Source organism: Cannabis sativa, chromosome 5, assembly GCF_029168945.1.
Source record: "Cannabis sativa cultivar Pink pepper isolate KNU-18-1 chromosome 5, ASM2916894v1, whole genome shotgun sequence".
In the NCBI taxonomy this organism is placed as follows: Eukaryota; Viridiplantae; Streptophyta; class Magnoliopsida; order Rosales; family Cannabaceae; genus Cannabis; species Cannabis sativa.
Genome location: NC_083605.1, coordinates 76,478,490 through 76,501,713, shown reverse-complemented (window position 1 = coordinate 76,501,713; position 23,224 = coordinate 76,478,490). Strand labels below are relative to the sequence as shown.

General features: G+C 30.4%; 2 protein-coding genes across 3 annotated transcripts; one reads left to right on the top strand and one right to left on the bottom strand.

The window, feature by feature from the left end:
* Nucleotides 1-12,772: 12,772 nt before the first annotated feature.
* LOC115716053 (polyadenylate-binding protein-interacting protein 11) lies at nt 12,773-18,140 on the top strand. Of its 2 annotated transcripts, none has more exons than XM_030644749.2 (11): nt 12,773-13,017; nt 13,294-13,920; nt 14,240-14,341; nt 14,440-14,484; nt 14,681-14,753; nt 14,867-14,979; nt 15,080-15,139; nt 15,226-15,273; nt 15,375-15,443; nt 17,511-17,572; nt 17,666-18,140. In XM_030644749.2, the coding sequence occupies exons 2-11, from the start codon at nt 13,354-13,356 to the stop codon at nt 17,721-17,723; spliced, it is 1,197 nt and encodes a 398-aa protein (XP_030500609.2). In that variant the 5' UTR covers nt 12,773-13,017; nt 13,294-13,353; the 3' UTR covers nt 17,724-18,140. The 2 variants fall into 2 exon arrangements, with proteins under 2 accessions (XP_030500609.2, XP_030500610.2); XM_030644750.2 differs by having other exon boundaries at nt 12,794-13,017; nt 13,258-13,920.
* A 360-nt stretch (nt 18,141-18,500) lies between these two features.
* On the bottom strand, nt 18,501-23,224 carry LOC115716052 (alcohol dehydrogenase-like 4). The gene is made up of 10 exons (XM_030644748.2): nt 23,054-23,224; nt 22,837-22,973; nt 22,212-22,261; nt 21,153-21,496; nt 20,827-20,909; nt 20,233-20,308; nt 19,649-19,710; nt 19,318-19,413; nt 18,958-19,119; nt 18,501-18,831 (listed from the first exon to the last, which is right to left on the bottom strand). Exons 1-10 carry the CDS (start codon nt 23,112-23,114, stop codon nt 18,721-18,723), a joined length of 1,182 nt encoding a protein of 393 aa, XP_030500608.2. The 5' UTR covers nt 23,115-23,224; the 3' UTR covers nt 18,501-18,720.

Genomic DNA, 23,224 nt, shown 5'->3' with positions numbered 1-23,224 from the left:
TCCGTTCCCACTTGACTATATCTTACCAATATTTACACAAATGGGCCTCATTCCAGTCCAATTTATCATGGCCCATTCTATAATGGGCTTTGTGTACATTCCCGCCCACCTTACGTCAGAATGGGTCTTTTATAATTCTGACCCAATAAACCTCGAGAAAATTACATTGTATCCACTTTATTTTATTTGTAAGTAGGTAAATTTTAATAAAATAAAATATAAAGGTACCTTTGATTAATGGATAAAAAACAAGGGAAATTTTCATGGGCCACCTTATTTTGGCAATTATTTTTAAAAATGACGTTATTTTTGTTATGTTAAGTTTCTGTATATGTAGTTGACGTTTTTATGGTAATTTTCTATTTTTAACGATTTGTATATTGGGCTTGTAATCCCGGTTTTTTCGGCCCAATTTTTTAAAACACACACTCTTTGTACGTGTCACGTCATTTTGTTTTCATTTTAAAAAAAACGTCATTTTTGTAAAAAGTTACTTAATTTAGTATATTCTTAAAAAAATCCCTAAAAAAAAAGGTATCCCTCAATTTATTCCATTAGCGTCATAATATATATATTTTTTTTACACAAATTTCTCACTTTTTTACTATGTGGCAGAATTTTTTTCAAAAATACTGTGTAAGTTTTATATTGTATACTATGTTAAGTTTTTACGGTTGTTCTAGGGTTATTTTTATTTAATTATTCTATTTTATTATTTTACGGTTATTTTATAAAAAGACAGTATTTTTATAAAAAAAATTCGTGTGATAGTAAAATTGTAAACTTTTGCCCAAAATCTAGTACTTTTGTAAAAATCCCATTTTTTAAGGATAATCAGATAAATTGTAATTTGCTTCATAAATATTTAAGTTTAACTCTCGACTGTAAATAAATACCTAAATTTAATTTTTGGCGTTAATAATACTTAAGTTATATTTTTGGAACTCTATAGGTTCCTAGTCGTTAAATGTCAAGTCATTATCTACGTATCATTTACTGATTGATATATTTAAATTAATTAAAAATAAATAAAAATTCATGACCAGCACCAATCATGGATCACCACGTGGCAATTTACTTAACACATAATAGCCAAGTACCTATAGAAGTTCTAGAATTATAACTTGTGTGTTATTACCGCTAAAGATTAAACTTAAATATTTATTTGTAACTGAGAGTTAAACTTAAGTATTTATACCGCAAATTACACAAATTTTTATAAAAATTTTACAATTTTATATATATATATTTTTTTTTTACATTTTTACGATATTCTATAAAATACAAGAAAACAATAAAAAAATCACATGAAAATAACAAAAAAATAATATAAAAAAATAATAAAAAAATTAATAATAAAATAACAAGAGTGCAACATATAAATGCATAAAAGACCGTATTTTATGTAAAAAATATATTAAAAAATCTCGCAAACCATATTTTTATAATTTTTTTTTATTATTTTTGTAGTTTTTTAAATTATCTATTTTTTTTATAAAGACGTCACAATGGATCTTTTAATAAGGGTGAGTAATTTGCGGCATAAATATTTAAGCTAAATTATCGATTGCATATAAATACTTAAGTTTAATTTTTGACGAAAATAATACTCAAGTTATATTTTTGTAACTTTCGTATGTATTTGGTCATTAAGTGTCAAGGTAATAGTCACGTAGCAGTCCATGATTAGTCCATGTCATTAAATTTTTATTTTTTATTTAAAATTTAATTTAAATATGTCAATAAGAAAATGACATGTAGATAATAGCTTGATACTTAACGGCAAAATACCTACGAAAGTTTTAAAAATATAACTTAAGTATTATTACGTTCAAAAATTAAATTTAGGTATTTATTTTAATTAAGAGTTAAACTTAAATATTTACGCCGCAAATTATTTTTAAATATACATTGACACTTTTTACTCATTTTTGTGATAAACTAATGTTTCACTTGATTTTTTATTTTATACTCCTTTTTCTTTTTCTTGAGAGAATGATGGAGAAAAATAGTGAAAATTAGGTTGAACACCATTTGATTTTTTTTTTTTTTTTTGTCTTTTCTATTAATTAAATTTGGAAAATCAGGTGGAACACCATTTTTAATTTCTTTAAATTTGGTGATAATTTAAGGGAAATTTGAATTTCCATACTTACAATACCCTAAAATTTTATCCCTAAATGCATAGTTATTAAAATTGGTCATATATGAGCACATTACTAATTTCTCAAAAATACCACTCACATTTGAAATCCCTAATCTCATCAGCCTCTCTCTTCCTCTCTCTCAACTCACTCTCGCTCAACCCACCCGATCCCAACCCCAACCCCAGCTGACGGTGACGGCGGACCCAATCGACCCACGGTGACGGACCCAGTCGACCCACGATAATCGACCCAATCAACGACGCAGAGCTTTTCGATCCTATCGGTCCAATCAGACCTCCACGAATCGGACCATCGGACCCATGCAACGTGACCATTACACCCAACCCGTCGGACCCATGCATCGGGACCATCGGACCCAACCCGTCGGATCATCGGACCCAACCCGTCGAACCCATCGGACCCATGCATCGGGACCATCAGACCCAACCCGTCGGACCCCATCGGACCCTCTTCTTTCCCAATGGGTTCTCAGATCCGAATCCACCAAAAATTCCACAAAATTTTTCTTAAATCTAACAATAGGTTTCACAAACAATCCCAAACAAAATCACAAACATAATAAATCTTTAACACTATCTAAAAAAAAACACAAAAAAAATTAAACATGGCGTCGCCGTGGATCCACCGTGGGTCGAAAAGCTCTGCGCCGTCGATTGGGTCAGTCACCGTAGGTCGACTGGGTCCGTCACCGTGAGTCGATTGGGTCCGCCGTCCCCGTCAGCTGGGGTTGGGGGTGGGGTTGGTGTTGGGGTTGGGATCGGGTGGGTTGAGTGAGAGTGAGTTGAGAGAGAGGCTGATAAGATTAGGGATTTTAAATGTGAGGGGTATTTTTGAGAAATTAGTAATGTGGTCATATATGACCAATTTTAATAACTATGCATTTAGGGATAAAATTTTAAGGTATTGTAAGTATAGAATTTCAAATTTCCCTAATTTAATGTGGACCATAGATATAATTTGATCAAATGGATTAAAATTAGTGTAAATAATAATGTAGAAAATAGTGTTAAGAGAACGGGACCCATACATATGGTAACTACTTATACATTTATGACAAGCAAACTGTGTTAGACTCAAATCTTATGTGTTGTCATCTCGTAATAGAAGTGAAAGCGACGTGCAAAGTTTTGAAAAAACAGAATCGAGTACTTAGCCTCGTCAATGAAAATAAAAACTTGATAAAATATCATAAAATTCATAACAAACAACACATAACAAAGTCTTAAAATGCATAAAAGTGGTCATAGTGGATACTAGGAGTGTGTGTGTTGAGGGACTTATGGGATCGAATCTCAAGCGTGTAGCTCAAAAAATATATTTATAAAGACGCTTCTATAAAATTAAAAAAAAAAATCATAATTAAATTTGTACAAAAAATCCTAAATTTAATTATACTTTCTTAGAATTCGTGTGATAGTTTTTCCTCATTGGTGAACTCTTTCATACAATATTTTCTTTTTTAGGCTTCATTCGATGAGTTTTCTTTCTCTTTAGTGAGTTATTTCGAGCTCTTTTTGATAATAAACTCTTTGTGATTTCTTTCATACCGAGCTCTTCTTAGCCATTCATTTAATTTACACTTCTATAGTTAAATCAAATGGCGTCTTATTCGAAAAAATTATCATTTGATTTAAAGTATGGTGGTAGTCCAAATTCATCGGTGTGTCTCTTACTCTAGTAGCAAGATGTTTTTATTGCAAAACCTTGTCAACAATCTTGGTTCTCAATTTTAAACTTAAGGCTTGCAATTTATGTATTCATAAAGTATTTCAAATTAACACAATCTTCACACAATACGACTATGCTTAATATAAACATCAACACAATTTTAAAATTAATCGTGCTTAGTTAAGTTTAACCTATTTTAAATTGTGCATCTTTGTGCTAAAATTCAACCCCGGCCAATAATTTCATATTGTTTTTGAAATTCTAAGTATTATTTTGTAGTGATCGATATTATCACCCTTAGTTTAAACTTATGAGGGATTCTAACTATCAAGCACAACAACAATGAGTGAGTATTCTTAAATTGCTTAACATATTCGTTTCTTAAATTTCTTTAAAAGTTTAGCCAAAATGGAGATAATTAATTAATTAATAATACATATTTTTTATTTATTTTCTAAAAATGTTTTAAACTCTACAAAAAAAATTAGCTATCACTAAAAAGGTTCTCAATCTATATTGGGTACTCAATCTTCTATTCACAATGACAAATCAATGTTGATTACTTAATTAATATAATAATATGCAATTTTTTTTTTAATTTTTTTGATAACAATATATTATGCAAATTAGTTGGTTAAATTTTGTTTATTTGTGTATATATAATATACAAAGAGAATAGCACACCTTTAATTAAATAATAAATGTAAAAAGAAGATCTTCTTTGTTCTATGTATATGAGTTGGACTTGTTACCAAAAAGATTATAAAACAAACACACTTTGTTTTAATAATGCTTCTAATGTCGTTATTAATAATTAGAAAGAATATACATATTGGTAAGGAATCATTCCATTCTTAAGGGATCACATATTTTTTGTTTTATTGTTTTTGTTTGTTTTTTCTCTAACAATATAATTTTAAATTTTAACCATGTGATGGGAAATAACATTTAATGGTTAAAAGATGTTTTAAAAGCCTGGTTTTTCAAATATTGTTATTTAATTTATTACTATAAGGTTATTAATGTGTATGCATGCCATAGTTATTGCCTTTGATAAATTTGGAAAAGGGGGAAAAATAATAAACTTTATAAGATTATGTGTAAAGAAGACAAAATTATTTAAGGAATCAAAATGTAGGAAAGATAGAAATATAGAGATATTGAGAATGAGAAATGTATTTGGATTTTGTGATTTGTGTTTTTATGGAAATAATAAATAAAATTGCAAAAAATGATGTAATGTGTAAGTTACAAATGCTAAAAATAGTATTTTGTTTTATAACATATAAATATAAATAGATTAATTGGTGAATGAACGAATTATTTTATTTAGTTTTTTAAAAAATAATCTCTTCAGTAAATTTAATGAAAAAAACTTTAAGAGAAAAAATAATATAAAGAGATATGATTAATTAAGAAAAATCTACTTACAAAGCGACACTTAGATACACAGGGTTGACCTTAGGCATAAACAAACTAGACCCGTACTTAGGACTCACTTATTTTAAAGGCTCAAATAAAAAAAAAAATCTTTTAAAAATATGTAAAGGCCCAAATTTTTTTTTTTTTTTTTTGCTTATAAGCTATTTTAAATCAGGGTCGGCCCTGTAGATACAATTGGGGTATGTAATGCCCCTCTTTCAAGTTTTTTTGGACTCTTACACCCACAAAATTATGGCTCGCTCTTATACAGGAGTACGTTTCTTTAGCTACTTTCTTGAATGATGATCGGTCCTGTAAACCAACACGAGTTTTTCTGGCTTACTTTAGAGGAAGTTAGGTCACTCTTACAAGAGTTTTTCTCTAAGTTAGTTTGGAGTTCTCAAGTGATGGGCTTAAAAAAAAAAAAAAAAAAAAAAAAAAAGACATTTTGTTATCATTAGTAGTACCTATGAATCTATTTAAGTCTTTTTCAATTATGTAATCTCTTATTTAAATATAAGTCTATCATATTTAATATTTTTCAAATAATGTGAGATTGCATTACTTATTTAGTCTTTTACTTTATATTACAACATAAATATAAATAAATGTAACCACACAAATATTTCATTCTTCCAAAATAAATTCAATTAATCAATAAAATAATGAATTTTACTCATATATGTAATAAAAAAATACATTGAAATGAATATATAAGTTTTATTTTTGACAATTCTTTTATATATCGTTGTATAAAAAAACTAAATTATAATTTATCCAATCACTAAAACTAAAATTGTTCTATATATATATTTTTTAATTTTATTTATAGTCAACTTTATAAACGTTTTACACCCCTAGTTTTAGGGAGAATACTTTTTGGGAAACTTACAAAAATACTGGAATTTGGGTTAACTTTTACAAAAATACTGTTATACGGAAATCTTTACAAAAATACTGTGTTTTTATAAAACACCAGTAAAACACAAAGCAGTATAACTCAAAACAACAGTAGAACACTAGTAAAACACTAGTAGAACACCAGTGAAACTTAACACAATATACTGCAGTATGAAACTTATAAAAAAACACAGTAAAAAAGTAAAAAATACCGCCTGATAGTATTTTTGTAAAAAAATGGCAAAAGTTAGTATACCATGTAAATTTCCCTACTTTTTTGTAGGTCCTATAGTCCTTCCTACCAAATTTACCATTAACATTTTATTAAAATAATTACCTCCAACTATTTTTTTTTTCTTTTTCAAAATCTAAATATAACCCTTTTCAACAAAAAAAAAAGAAAAATCAAAATATAACCTAATTCTTATTCATTCACTCCAAATTAAATTTGCCATAAATCGTCAAAAAAGTGCCTAAAAGTAACATCATTATTCATTACTTGTTAATCAATATGATATGATATTATATGTGACAAAACTTCCCTTCAAAATTAATCTCTCCTTAAGTCATTGCAACAAAATCATTGACCAATTCTTCTACCATAACCAACAATCTTCTCTTTTTTACTTTATCATTTCCTTCCAATTTCCATGTTATTATTTTGTTTTCTATAATTACTATGACTTAAATTTCACACTTTTTCTCAAATTAGTTTTTTCTTTTTTCTTTTGATACTATTGTTAATCTCCTTAAAAGGGTTGCTCCAACCTCATAAAAATATTAAAAAGTATCAATGGTATTAATATTCTTCAATCATGACTGACATAAGCGATTTGAGCCCGTATTTAGAATTCACAATTTTTCGGAAGCCCAAAATAAAAGATAAAATGTTTCATTAGACTTTTATTTAAATAAAATTAAGTGTATTGATTGAGTGTATGTCACATTACACAATAGTGTGAGTTCAAGCCTCATGACCAATATATCATATCGATATTGATATAATTAAGGATCGAGTTTCATATAATTTTTATAAAATATCGCTAAGCAATTACAAGACGCTACCATGTGGTACTAACTATTATTGGTGCCTTATAACAATATTTTTAGAAGTGTTGTTTCTTGTTAACTCATTTCATTAGGGTGACTCATTCAATTACTTTTTATGTTACTAGTTACACAGGAAATTATCTTTGTGTCTATTTTTTTAAAAAATAAAACTGCATTTTTATAAATAAAAAAAGCTAAAAAAATAAAGTGGTTGTTTGACTGTGTTTTCAATTTTTAGTTTTTAAATTGTATTTTCAAAAGTGAGAACATGAAATAGTTTTTTATCATTTTCAAAATTCAATGGTGTTTGGCTTAGGTTTTTTAAAGCTATTTTTTAGATTCTTTTTTTATTGAAAAAATCAATATTCTATACCATACCATAACATAAACCAATCCAATCTCATATTAGACCCCGAATCCGAACTCCGATCCAAACCCAGACCCGGCCCCGGACCCAGACCCCAAAACACAAACTCAGACTCGAACCCCGAACCCCGGACCCAAACCAGGACCCAGACTTGGACAGGGGTCCAGGTCCAATTTTGGGGTCCGGGTCGGGCTTTGGGGTTTGGGTCCTGGTCCTGGTCTGGGTCGGGTCGGGGGTTCGGGGGTTCAGGTCCGTGTATGTGAGCAAAAACGTAAAATATAATGTGTTAGACAAAAAAATAAAATAAAATTGAAAATTACATTTTAATGTTTTTTGTTTTCTTGGTTTTTAGTACCCAGTTTTTAAAAAATTTAGCCAAACGATCCCAATTAGTTTTTAAAAATTGTTTTTTATTTTTAAAAACTGAAAACAGTTTTTGGTTACAAAGTTAAACAACCCTAAGTTTACAAGAGAGATAAAAGGCTTCACCTCTTTAACTGTAAGAAAAAACCAAAGATATCTATCTTAGTTGAAAAAGCAGGAAGTTCGCAGTAGCAACATTAACCTTTATGGGAATCCAAAAAAAGTTAGTTAGCATCCTTAACCATATTAAACTAATTAAATAATTCAAAGGACACAAACTTGTCTTTCTTGCACCCATAACTCTCCTCCTACACCAAACATAGCCAATCCAATAAAGTCTTTCATCACCGGTATTCCAACCACTTGATCCACGTGGCGCGTGGCGTATGCGGGCTGGTCGGAAGGTCAGACTTGCTAACCAACCCGCATCTGTCACGTGGATTGGGGTGGTCGGGATACTCGAGATGAATAACATGGTTCATAGACAATCAAAGAAGAACACTAGTTTGCGTCATCCTCTAGCCCTACAGAAAGACAAAGACTAAACTAGAGTAGTAGCCTTAACCCCATTTAGGGAATAGGACGAGAGTCGTCAAAGCATCAATCACACTGCCCGACCTATCCAACACAATAACAACTCTAACAGAAGTAACTCCATAAACTACAACAACATCAATTAGTGATACATGAATCACTTAATTTTTCATGTTACATTTTTGTTGAATATTGTAAGTAGCCATGTCCATTATTTGTTCTAATAGATGTTCCCATGAGTAAGGGTGACAATTCGTATTTACGGGTCGTATTCGTGCCATGTCGAGATTCATGTATAACAGGTATATGCTCGACTTGTAAGCTGATGATTAGCCCGCCTTAGCTCAGACCCTTGAACTACTAATTCTATTCAAATATAAGTTAAATCACATAAAATTAATAGAGGAAATACTTCATATACTATTTTTTAGTTTTTTTTTTCAAGTTTATGGTTTGGGTTGTTTCGGTAGTTTTTATGTAGGTTGCTATGTGGATTTTGATTGCGATTTAGGTTGGTTGCTATGTGGATTTCCATAAAAATACAAAAAACAAAAAAAAAAACTATTTTAAAGTGTAAAAATTTAAAAAAACCAAATTAATGATACGGTGATATTAATTTAAAATATTATGATTCTGTTTTAGAATATGAATTAATACAAATTCTTGAACTAACTAAGAAAATACTTTTATTTTAAAGATATGAGATATTAAACATTAAATCACGTGGAGATGTGATCAAGATTAACGTTGATGAGACGCTCTTCTCTGCGGCTAACACTTACAGTTTTGTTGGTGTCGCACAAACTTCTACAGGGATGGTTTTTAAGGATGTTAGCCTATTACATGCTGCAGAGAAGGCTTTGTATCGCTTGAAATCGCAAAGGCTATGGGTGTACAGGAAGCGTTAAGTTGGATCAAAAAGAAAAGATGGAGTCGAGTGATTATCGAAACAGATTATCATACCGTGGTTCAAGCAATAAGAAGTTTAATTTGGATGGTGTCCTATTTTGAAAGCGTAATTGATGATTGTAAGGCATTGTTGAATTGTGTTAATGATGTGTCTATTTTATTTGTTAAACAATCTGCGAATAGCATTTTTTATTTTTTAGCTCAAACTATGTATTTGGTTGCTGATCGTGTTTTTAAGAGTGAAGATTTCTCTTCTAATTTTTTTTTATGCAATCATAAAGAATATTTGCTAATAAAGCTTCACTTTTTTTTTTTTTTTTTTGTAAATCAGTATTTAAATTTAATTTTATTAGTGTTATATTTTGGAAAACTATGCATAGATAACCGTAAAAATATTAAAGCTACCGCACCATATTATTGGCTAAATAATTTTCATTAGCTAGCTCGTCTTTTTCTTTTAATAACATGTATATAATTTCTAATTAAAAAATTAGTTTAATTAGTTAATTCCCTTATTATGTGTTTATGTTTGATTAATTTTACTTTCCACTCCATTTTATTAATTTTAGAATTATGATTTTTTAGTTCCTGACCTTTTTTTTTTTCGCTAAACAAGAAGACAAAAACGTACAATTTCATTAGTATTTATTTATTAATTATTAATTTATAATTAAAAGTGATTAGTAATTTATTATTATTATGGTAATTATTAATTAATTAATCTAAACCAGCAAGATACCTGGAAGAAATAGGTGCCGTAGCTACGGGGTTCCTCAATTTCACAGTACCAAAAAATTGTCGTTTATTGTGCCTGTTAATCAGAAATTACTAAACTACCCCTGAAATTACAAACTACTCTCATAGTCGTCGTGTCCGTTTCAGTAAATTCCACAACAGTACGGAGGTAAAGCTACGTAGTAAAAAAAATATCTTTCCCTTTTAAAAAAATAAAATAAAAAATAAAAAAAGCGTGCGACCGCGGGATCAGTAAAATATCCACCAATAATATTATGCCACGTCATCGAATTGCTGCATGCATCAACATTCATGGTTCATACACATAAATATGTTTACACATTAAATAAAGATCTCTTCTCTTTTCTTCCCCTGAATTTTCTTTTATTACAAAAGTTTCTTTAGGACTATTAAAATTGTTGCAAAATAGTCCTCTTTAATTATATTAAAATTATTTTTTTGGCTAGTATATGTTACTAATAAGTTATGAATATAACTTGAATAATCCGACTACTAAACAATATTAGAGGACGTTGTAAGATCGATTTTCGTTAAAATATAGACTATAACATCATAATCTTAAGGATAATACAAAAAATAAACATCTTTAAATTCATTGTAAAGATTATCTATTGGACAACATTGTTCCATATGGATCAATGATGAAATATTGAGCTATATGTAAGAGTATGGGCTACGCTACTTATTACCAATTTGTTTTGATATGAAACCTTATGGTTCTCAACATGGTATCAGAGTCACATCTCCCTGTCAGGCTGTCGATCCAACAATCCATTTTAAATATGATATTGTCATACCCAAAGCAATAACATTAAACCATAGTATGCCGAAGAGCCAAAACCTCCACCACTTTGGGATCAAGACAACTTTCCAAGTACCACATAACAAAAATAAGAATTGTACCCAAGTAATCACGCTCTAACACATACTAAGGCCACTACAACTACTAATTTTATCAATAGCAACATCGTGTTAACCTTGATAGAACCACCCAAAGGAGGAGACTATTTCAAAACAACCTCATCAAAAGGCAAAAAAGTCGCATGTCCCAAAGAGAATGGAGGCCCAACTCGAGTCTAGCTATGTTGGAAGTTTTGAAGAAATTCTTGAGCCCAATTCACCACCAAGTCACGAGGTAGATTAATGTTATTATGGATAATTTTATTTCTATTGAACCAGATACGCCACAAAATAACCATAACTAATTTAATTTTATTCTTAGGCAAATGGTAAATAACATTGTGAATAAAACTAAGAAAATCATTATGAGTGGACAGTGGGTTACCCATAGCAAAATTGCAAAGTTTCTTACAAGCCAATAAAGGGCACCCCCATAAGCATGATGAGTAGTCTCTTCATGAAGTTCGCAAGGAGGAAAAAGATCATCAGATAAGAGATCATGAGTAGTCAAATTGATTTTTGTAGGAATCTAATTAGAAGACATTTGCCAAGCAAACAATCTCATATTTGGAGAAATATTTAAGGTCTAATAATTTTTCTGTCAACTAGAGTACCCACCAGAAAGAGAAGTACGACCCAACTAGTAACCACTCTTGACAGAGTACTAGCCTAGCTTTTCAAAATTTCACATAAGTTTATCATCCACATCTAAAGAGGGTGAATGAATAGATAAGATAACATATGCTTCATTAGGGAGAAAGAGGCCTCGAACTAAACCCAAGTTCTAACCCCCTGAAGCCTCACGTAACAAAGAAACTTTGCTTCCCTCACTAAGAAAATGAGGAGTCAACACCAATGAGGGAGCTGCAGAAGGGACAACCAAGGAAGTAGGAACATTGTAGGTTCTAGAAGCTTGGATTCTAAGAATACAAATAGATTTTATTATAATTTATCATTACATAGTAATTTATGTATTTTTTTTATTTGAACTCTTAAACTGTACTATATTAATGTCACGTTAGTAGCCTTTAAAAAAAAAATGTCACGTTAGTACTATTTTTTTCTTAAAAAAGAAATAAGTAAAATGTAACTAAAATATGATATTTGCAATATTTTTATAATTCAAGAAAATTTTTGTAACTGAAAAAGTTAAGAAAGTAAAAGTCTACTATAGTTTTAGTTCAGGTCAAATCCTATTTATTTCATAGACTAACTAATATTTTTATTTCTCGAACTTTGATATTTACCAAATCTTGTTTCACAAACTTTTCATGTCGTTAAAATTTCCTTAAAATTATTAAGATTGTTGAATTCAAGGACATTCGTTCAATTCCATTAAAATTTACAACGACTCGTCTCACATGATTGGAAGTCTAGGGACACAATTTGGTAACATGTCAAAGTTTGGAAGATTAATTTAGTACATGTCAAAATTTAAAGACATAATTTGGTACATAAAAATGATCAATTTAGACGTTCATTAGCAAAATTAAACATAATTCGACGAAAACTCTTAAATTCAACAATTTCAATAGTTACGATAAATTTTTAATGACTTAAAAAGTTCACAGGGCATATTTATAACATGTCAAAGTTTTAAGGTACGATTTGATAATTTCAATAATTTTAGAGAAACTTTTAACAACTTACAAAATTGAAAGGACAAGTTAAAGTTTTAAGACTAGAGAAATGTATGTATGTATAATATACATGTATATATGTATGTATGTATGTATACATGTATTATATACATTTGAGAGAGAGAGAGAGAGAGAGCAGTCGTTGGTGAGAGTAGCAGAATCTGAGTCTGAAAACCCCAAAAAGAAAATTAAAAAAAAAATGGTGGTTTGAGTTTGAGACTGAGAACCATTTCTTCTTCTTCTTCTTTAGAACGATGTGAAAAGAGTGATTCGAAGAAGAACCTCTTTGGTCTCTCTCTGGTCTCCTTCAACAGAGTCATCATCGGCACTCTACAATTTTGTATGTATTATTCTTTTTACTCAAAAAAATTCTCAACCCAAAAAAAAAAAAAAACGCCATTGACTGTAAATAAACTCGATTCAGCTCTTTATTGTTCTTATTTTTATTTTTATTATTATATTTTTGATATAATATAATAATAATAATTTAATTAGCTTTGTTGATTCGTTGTCATTTCTCAATTTTTGTTTTTTTTTTTTAAATTTTGATTTTGGATTTTCATTTTCGTTTTCTCCGTAGTGACATCGAATCAATTTGTTTGTTTTGGTTTTTTAGGGTCTTTGTTTGTTTGATCAGCGACTGGAATAAAATTTTGAAGAGGAGGTGGAAGAATCCATGGCGGTGGTTGAGAATGCTGGAGTGGAATTGGGGAGGAACGTGGAGGAAGTAGCGGCGGCGGCGGCGGCGCGTGGTGGTGGTGGTGGAGGAGGAGGAGGTGGTGGAGGAACCAACGATCAGGATCAACCGAAGCACAATGGTTTGCATCAGAACAACAATGGTCCGATTCTGAGGCCTCACGATCAGAATCTTTTCATGAATGTTGTGCCGGAGTTGGGGTTTGATCATGGCGCGAAGATCGGGGGTCCTCAGTCGATGCAGACAGTGGGAGTTGGGTCTGTTCATCATCATCAGCAGCAGCGATCGAACGGTGGGGATTTGCAGATGAATGGGGATCACCATCATCATCATCATGATGGTGGGGAGAGCTTTAATAGAGATATGAGGGAATTGAGGGAGCTTTTCTCGAAGCTTAATCCCATGGCGGAGGAGTTTGTACCTCCTTCACTTGCTAACAATCATGGATTAAACGGTGGGTTTATTAACAATGGGTTTGGTCTTTTGCTTAACAACAACAACAACGGCAACAGAAATGGGAACGCTAATGGCTTCAATGCTCGACGGGTATTATTACCATTTAAGTATTATTGTTTTGAAATTAATAACATGTAAAAGTATGTTTTGGTTTCTGGGAACAGGAAATAAGAACATGAGATGTTGAGAACTCTACACGATTTTCTTGCTGTTTGGGTATTGTAGCTTGTGATTAGGCGTCCAAAATGTTGTATTGAGTAGAAGTTATACTCATATGTAAGCTTGTTCAAGCTATGAAGTGTGTTGGGTAAAGAAGAAACCATGCTTTTATCATTTATAGCTAATGTGAATTGGACTCTATTCTTGAGAATCAAATTGAAAATTTTGTTGATGGGTTTTGTTTTTTCAGAGGAATAGCCAAGGAAAACGGAGAATGAACAGCAGGACTAGTATGGCACAACGAGAAGATAGAATTCGTAAAACTGTTTATGTTTCTGACATTGATCAACAGGTATGCCATTTGCAGCTTTTACTTTCAGCGTTTCCATTATGGGTAGTAATTATTTCTTTGGTGTGTGAATGATTAATTTATTGGTAATTTGGACATAGGTCACTGAAGAACAGCTTGCGGCTCTTTTTATCACTTGTGGACAGGTAATTGGTCTAATCTAATGATATATGGACTGATTACAGTTCTGTGTTTGCACCATTTCTCTTAGTCTCTGATTGTTCTTTCCCCTCTGATTGCTGAAAAATGATATATGTCATAGTAGAAGTACTGTGTGTGTGATTTTAAATCAGATTTGGAACAGTTTCCCTTATCTGTTTTTCTTCCACTGTGAATGTGAAGGTTGTTGATTGCCGAATTTGTGGTGATCCGAACTCAGTACTTCGTTTTGCCTTCATTGAATTCACTGATGAAGGTAATATTTACCTTCAAACATCATTACTGACCTGTCATTGTGAAATAGTCTTTAGATCGGCTATGAATGCTAGGACATTTTGACCAAGTTCAGTTTTATATCTGATTAAGCAGAAGGCGCAAGGACTGCTTTGAGTCTTGCAGGAACAATGCTTGGATTTTACCCTGTTAGAGTATTGCCGTCTAAGACAGCTATAGCACCAGTTAACCCAACATTCTTGCCAAGGGTATAGAAAAAACCTTGTTGTTGACTATTTTTTTTACTCTGGAATGCACCTGTCATTTCCATTTAATAATCTATCAACTGTGTACTGTTTTTCATTGCAGAGTGACGATGAACGAGAGATGTGCGCAAGAACCATTTATTGTACAAATATCGACAAAAAGGTGATTTTCTTGTAATTTATAGTTGAAAATGGCCTAGCCCAACCTATGGAATATCTTACATGTTTTATTTGGTTTTTCTTGTGTAGGTTGCTCAAGCTGATGTTAAACTCTTTTTTGAATCAGTCTGTGGAGAGGTTAGTGCTTTTGCCAATGCTTTCTCTTTCTTTTATAAGTCTAAAATCCTTGATACCATTTGTGAGAGGGGCTGCATTTATATACATCTATTCTAATGCAGGTTTATCGACTAAGGCTGCTTGGGGACTATCATCATTCTACTCGTATTGCCTTTGTGGAGTTCGTAATGGTATCTACCTTTTTCAATATTCCTACATTCTATATTTTGTGTTTGTGTATAATGTCCTCTCTTTCCCATTACTTTTAACTGCTATATTTAATGTAAAAATTAGGGAAGGTCTATTGTGACAAGTGGGGCTTTCACACGACAATTGTTGTAATAGGAAGCTTTATTACCTGATTAAAAATTTCATTTTCCATGCCCATGCATGTGCATTGTCAAAAGGAAGCATTAATTTATTTATACCTTATTTTTTTGGGGTGAAAAGGAAACCTTACTATCCTTGAGGGTTAGCTTTGGTGGTGACCCTGTAGTTTGCTCCCATGAGGTCTGACCCACTGACCATATATGAAGGGAAGTAGCTTGTAGTGATCAACTGACCACACACACTCATCTTTTGTAATAGATTATTGAATCACCAAATTGCTTCGGTCTTTCTTTAGGACCATTTTTCCATCCTTGGCACATGAGAAGATTTTTCATCTCATTTGGATGTGACCTTACCAACCACTTTTTTGGTATTTACATGGAGATATGAGCCTCCATATGTAACTCTAATTGATTGTTGTTTACTCTTTTGCAAGTCTAAAGCTAGACTGTGGTAGAAAAGGTCCGTTTGACTTTTAATTTATATATATATTACCAAGCATAATTAGTGTCACACAATTGTAGTCTTGGCTAACTAAAGAAGGATGAGTCTTTTGTCCCGTCTTTATTACTTTTTTTTTTATTGTTTATTTGGTTATTATTTTCTCATTTTTGGAGTGTGTAAGGGTGATGTTTTTGATGTCTTTTAATTTTTTAATTGTTCGTTTCATTACTATTATTTTTGGAGTGCCCGTGTGTTCTTGATGATTATGCAATCATGTGTAAGAATTAGGAACACATTTAACTTTTCATATCTTGCAAGCCATTGGAACACATTACAACTTCATCATTGCAAAAGGTTCCATAAAAAAAATTCATGGCAAAAAAAAAAAAACATTACAATTTAGTACCATATCTGTTAAGTTTAGTTTTTTTAGAGCATATGTCATAGTATGTATCTATACTGTGGTTGTTGGTGTCTTCAGTGGTTTTTGCAGTATATCTCATAGTCTTTCTCTAGTGCTTTTAAATGGTTTTCATTCAATGCACTGAGAAGAGCAACAGGTTACAGGTGTATCCTTTAGTTGGACTGTTATGTTGTCTTGTCTGTCGATTGTCTCTAGCTATATACGATTGTATTTTTTTCCTTGTTTTCATTTTGTCTAATAAACTGTTTTACTTTGCTCAAATTCAATCCATATAAGCTATTCTTTCAGTGGGTAAAATGTGTCCTGCATTATTAACCTTTCCCTACATGTACTGGTTAAAAAGAAACAATAATGGTATTTAATTTATAATTATGCTAGTTTTGTTGTTCATTTATTTCATACATGTTCTCCATCTGCAACACTTTATGTCCATGGTAAAAAATGTTGCATTCTTTACTTCCTATTTATGCTGCTGGCATTTCGATTGTTGCTTTACATTTTTTTCAAGCTCTTACTGGTTGGATATAGTGCATAATGGGCAAGTTTAAAATTTTAAACCTGCATGGTGTTTCTACTATTCTTTTATTTTTTATTTTCTTCTTTCTTGTTTAGCTCAATTGTTAAAGCAGAGATGTTAGGCATAATTATAACTTGTTTATTGGATTCGATACACGATATGAGAGGAAAAAAAACGTTTGGGTCCGTCTCTTTGCTTTTGGGATTAAAAGGCTCGGTTAGAATAGACTAGACTAGACTTGTTTTCCTATATCGGGCTGCTCGAGGAAGACCTGAGTTTCTGTCAGGTCGAAGTGTTGAACACTTTCAGAGATTATATAGTCCAAAGTCTTTGTATGAATTCCTTTGGAGAAAGCTGCATGTAGAAACACAACTTTTCTTTTTTCCTTGAAAAGAAAAACCATGACCCTACCTTTGATTTTTAGTGCCTTGCTTGGTCCCGCTGCTACTACTTTTTTAATCATACATGACCAAATCGTATTCAATACATGTTATTTCATTTCATTTCATTACGATGACGGGAGTTTTAATGGTGTATTTGCAGGCTGAAAGTGCAATTGCTGCTCTCAATTGTAGCGGTGTGGTTTTGGGGTCGTTGCCTATAAGGTGGGACTGTCTTTAATCTAATCTCATTTTTGTTAAAAGAACTTTTTGACCAATGTTCTAATCAAACTAAGCTTTGGTATTGTAATTAATCAGGGTAAGCCCATCGAAAACACCTGTTCGACCCCGAGCTCCTCGTCTCCCCATGCATTGAGCTATATCACTATCATCATCATCATCATCTTTAGATGAGCACACAACCACTGTCCAGAGTCCAGACATATATATTTTTTTGGTTATGGTTCGAAATGAAGTAATGTTAGCATATGACACCCATGTAAAGAAAGGATGTTTTCGATGTCTGTGGTGGTCAGTCTGATGATAACACACAATGTTGTGTCTCTTCTCTTTTCCCTGCCTCTGGGGACCTTTTCATATTATTATTACTACTATTATTAATAGGGCTTATTATGTTTATTTTTAGATTATAGAGTTGGAACGGAACATCGAGGCTTTCGGAAGATTTACTTACCTACCTGTACCCGAATTATTTTGGGATTTTACCCCCAAAGATTTATGTTCTGCTCTCTTTTCTCTGGTTACTCAAAGTAACAAAAATGGGGTTTCTTTCTCTTTTCTTGCCTTTCATATACTTCACCGCTACTCCACCGTTGAAACGAACGGGGGCGTTTTATGGTGTCTAACATTATTCGATGCAATATCTTGAGAATAATATTGGGGCTAACATATTTTAATTTTAAAATTTAACACTGCAAGATTACAAATTTGCAGTGGTTATCATATGGTGTCTCCTGCCAATAATGAGTATTAAGTAGTAAATAAATTCTCACAATAATAAGAGATTATTGTGCTTTGTGCTTAGTACTTATGAGTTATGACTAGGTCTCAGTTTTGGTTAGTGTTATTAATTATACAATTGTACATACTTGAACTTCACAAGTAGTTTTCTCTAAAATATATTATATGTCAATTAGGAGAGTGAAATAGCAGTGTATTTAACAATAATTTTCAGTGATTTTTATACACCAATATGCATAATTACACAAATTTTAAACTCCACCTCTTAGGATGATTATTTAATTAGATATTTATACATATATTAATGGAGACTTTAGCTCCTAATTATATACACATGACATGAATTATAAATATATAAATATAAGGTTGATTTGAATAGAGAAAAAATGTGATCAGAAATGCAAAAGGCATCTGAGAGATTTGCCTTGAATGAGTAGCTGAAATGCTTCGTTTATCTTCTCGAAAGGAAGTTCGTGTGTTATAAATTCATCCAAATTCACCTCCTAATTAAAAATAATAATAAACAAAACCAAAATCAACCACCAAATTATTATTTTCATCTTTGTAAATATTTAATTAATATTGACAATATAAAATGTATATAGAGTGAGTGAGTACAAAGTACTAACCCCATGGATGCATTGTTGGGCAAAAATAGGGAGTTGGGTCTTGGCTTTGAAGCCTCCAAAGATAGAAGCACATATTCCTCTACCATCAAATAGTTCCATTGGATGAATTGGTAGCATTCTTGGACTTGGATGAATCCCCAAAACCACAGTCATTCCCCATCCCTATTTATACACATGTTACAACGTTATTGAATTACACAAATAACAATATGTTATATTTTAGATATGTATTATGTGCATCCTAAGATAACATCTTAGAACATCTTCTCGTAAAAAAAAAGTTTCAAATTCGAATCAGATTTCTTTCTCGAAAAAAAAGATGAAATAATAATTAGAGTAATAATAATGAATTATAGGTACCTCATGAGTAGACAAGTAAGCCTCCCGGAGAACATCCAAGTTTCCAGCACATTCAAAGCTAAAGTCCACTCCTCCTCCACTAATCTCTCTAATTTTCTGCAATAATACACATATCAAATCAATTAATATAATTTATTATTTTATTAATTAATTTCATGATGAAATATGTAATCAATTAGCCATTCGATTAACAAATTGAAATTAATAAAAAAAAAATTAGTTAAATAATTTAAGTTGTGCTTAGAAGTTGAAATTTTTTGTGAGGAAAAAAAATAAAATAAGTAAAATTCAGTTTCTAAATACTCTTAAAAGAGAAGAAGAATATAAAAACCTCATGCAGAGGCTTTTCCAACTCAATTGGGTTTACGAAATTCGTCATCCCCATTGCTTCACCTAATATGTACACCATTATAGAAGAAAAAAATTACAATTTATTTATATAAATATTACAAATACTTATATATATAATGACTCTAAAAATATTCACTATCCAATCATTTATAAATGAGTGTTATTACCTTCTATTACGATTTCTTTTTAATTAATTTTTGCGTCCAAAATTATATATTAGAATATTATTTTATAGAGGTATTTGTTATAATTACAGTATTATTTTTGTAAATTTTTAATTTTTTTTTGAATAATTTACAGTACTGAAAACAAAATTTCTGATATTTTAATTTACCACGCGTGTTTAAAAAACGTCAAATCTATTTTGGACACAGTAAATTATTCAGAATTTTTTAAAAATTTACAAAGATGATATTATAATTATAATGAATACAATAACATTAATCTAATTTATAATATGGGCACATCATAAATATTATTTCATATTTTCAATAATATTTTTGTAACTATACTAGAATAATGTTTAATTTTGTGACATTGAAATGTATTATATTAAAACACTACCTTTGCTAAATTTAGTAGGATTGACATCAACCCCTATTATTTTGGATGCTCCTCTTGCTCTTGCCCCTTCACTAATCTACACCAATTTTCATTAATATGATTAAAATTCTATGTAAATTTAAGATTAATAATATCATTTTATGAATAAAATTATAATACACTACAATAAATAAGGATTTCAAGCGCGACAGTATCAGAAACGACAGAATTTCATTCTTAATAGTGGTAGTATCAGGCGCGAATTAACAAAGATGTTCCAAATAATTTCTTTTTTATAAAAAAAAATAATTAAATGATTATTAGAAACGACAAAACTCTCATCAAGTGCGAAAATATTTTGGAATGACTTTTACTTTTAGGAACAATTTATTTTCGTTCCAAATATTTTTGCATCATGAACGTTACTATATTTTATTCCTAATATTGATTTTCAGGCACGAGTTATTAGGAATAAAATATCAGGAATGACTAGTCGTGCCAAATAATCTTCTGGAACAAATTAAGAGGTTTTCTGGAACCAAAAAAATCGCTCCTGATGACAGTTTTTGTTGTAGTGATAATATATGTATAGTAAATTAATTAATTAATTCTTACTGCAAGTCCCACAGCTCCCAAACCAAAAATTGCTACAGTTGAACCAGGTTGGACATTGGCAGTGTTCCATGCAGCTCCAACTCCTTCATTTTACAAAAAAATCAATTCAGAATATTATGTAGTATTATTTTAAAAAATACAAGGCTTATTTTGTCATTTAACAAAATAGAAGGTCTTATCAATAATTTTTGTAAAACAATGAAACCAAAATATCATTTACGTAAAAAAAAATAAAGATACTTTTATCAGTAGGTAGGAGAAAAAATAGCTCACATTATAAAATTTTTTATGATATAATATTAAATAAAAAGAAAAATTATTATTACCAGTGGAAACTCCGCAACTTAATAGAGTAATTTTCTTAAAATCAGATGGAGAAGAGAGTAGTTGGGAGGGAAGCTTGACAACACAAGCGGAATGGACAACTGAATACTCAGAAAAAGTTGAGGTGTTCAGAAAATGAAAAATCGGGTTTCCATCTTTGGTCCAAAACCTAGTTCTTCCATCACTCTCCATCACCTTCATCATAGGGTTCACACCATATCTACTACACATGTTACTCTTCACATGCTTGCAGCATTCGCACGTGCCACACTCGCCGTTGAAGATTGGCACTACATGGTCTCCTTCTTTCAAATCTATCACTCCTTCTCCCACATTCTCAATAATTCTGTAAAAATATTTGAATAAATGTTATGTTCGGCGTGATTTTATTAGAAAAAAAAAATCTTTAAAGATCACTCATAATTCTTGTTTTTAATTTTCTTCAACATTAATAGCATTATGTTTTAGCAACCTTTAGTTGATTATATGAAAAGAAAAAATAAGTCAAAAGAATATTAATTATTTGTTGTGCTCAACCATGTATGATAATTTAATGATGTGAAGTTCACATGTGTTAATATAATATAATTTATTTTGATAGTCGATTTACATATATTATATTAATATTGTTGTTTTGATATATATTTTTTTTTAAAAAAATAGTTTTTGAGACACCTCTAATTATCAAAAATTCTCAACACTTTGTTAAAAATTTCAAACACCATATTTATTTAGATTCTCAACACTATATATGTCTAAAATGGCTTATTGAAAAAATACTATATAGTTTACAAAATATTTACCGTATCACTCATTCAAAATATAGTTATTATATAATATTATATAACTTTTAAGTAATTAATGTCCCAAAATAAATAAAAGAAAAATACTTTTGAAACCTTTAAAAATAACACATTTTACACATAAATTTGAATGTTTTAAATATTTTATAAATATTTTGAATTTTGAATTTTTATTCATCATATGCATGACACTATTAGTACTCCGACATTAATTTTCTTTTGTGAGTGAAAAATTAAAGTAAAATATATATGGCTTACCCTGAAGCTTCGTGGCCAAGAATTCTAGGGTATGCTCGTTGAGATTCATTCTGAACAGTTAAATTAATAAAATTAATTAAATATAACTATTTATTATAATTAAGTAGGTAAAATGATTGTATTTAATTATTTGATTAATTAGTAGTGCTCGAAAGAAAGTCTAAATTCTAATTTAATCACATTAATTTTCCTATATTATAGTAGAATTAATAGTCATCTCTTTCATGAGCAATGTTCCACATGCTCTTCAGTCTATTGTGATAGCGGATATTGCTGTTTAATGAATTAATTTTGTTAAAAAAAAATAGTCATCTCTCTCATTAAACTTTTAAAGTGATATGGACACTCCTACATTATTTTTCTTTTGTGAACTATATATACTGTTATTGTTAACTCGTAAGAAATTATCTGATGATAATATTAAGCACCACTAATAGTAATATTTTTTTTCTTCTCATAATTAACTTTAATTTGAGTCTCTCCTCTCTTTTTCTAGAATAAACTTAACCATACAATATAATTCAAATCAAAAAAAGAACTAAGATAATAATAATTAGAAAAGTAATTAACACATAAAAATGAATTAATATATAATTCTTAATTTATCAATAATAAATATAAATACCTCTCCTTTCCAAACGCTCAAATCAGTATGACAAATTGAGGTAAACATGATCTTAATTCTGACCTCCATTTTCTGAGGTGGCTCAACCAAAATCTCTTCCACCACAAGCGGCTCGCCGGGCCCATAAGCCACCGCGCCTTAATTAATTAATTAATCATCAATATCATCATATTAATCCTTAACAAAATGTTGTATTAATGATAATTATTATTGTTACCTCTACAAGTGATGACCTTGCCTGTGGTTTTGTTATCACCATTAATCCCATTAATCTCCATTGTTATTACTATTATTTTCTTAATTTGTTTGCTAATAACTCTTTAATTATATTGGTTTTTGTAAAAATTAAGGCTTTGAAATTTTGTATATGTTTATATGTATTTATATA

Bases quoted from the DNA above. Each gene is read 5' to 3' on its own strand.
- LOC115716053 (XM_030644749.2), top strand. From the start codon at position 13,354: ATGGCGGTGGTTGAGAATGCTGGAGTGGAATTGGGGAGGAACGTGGAG. The intron at 14,980-15,079 runs GTATAGAAAAAA...TTTTCATTGCAG, and splicing joins ACCCAACATTCTTGCCAAGG to AGTGACGATGAACGAGAGAT. The intron at 17,573-17,665 runs GTGGGACTGTCT...GTAATTAATCAG, and splicing joins TTGGGGTCGTTGCCTATAAG to GGTAAGCCCATCGAAAACAC.
- LOC115716052 (XM_030644748.2), bottom strand. From the start codon at position 23,114: ATGGAGATTAATGGGATTAATGGTGATAACAAAACCACAGGCAAGGTC. The intron at 20,910-21,152 runs GTAATAATAATT...TGTAAAATGAAG, and splicing joins AAGTTGCGGAGTTTCCACTG to GAGTTGGAGCTGCATGGAAC. The intron at 19,711-20,232 runs GTAGTGTTTTAA...TGTACATATTAG, and splicing joins TCCTACTAAATTTAGCAAAG to GTGAAGCAATGGGGATGACG.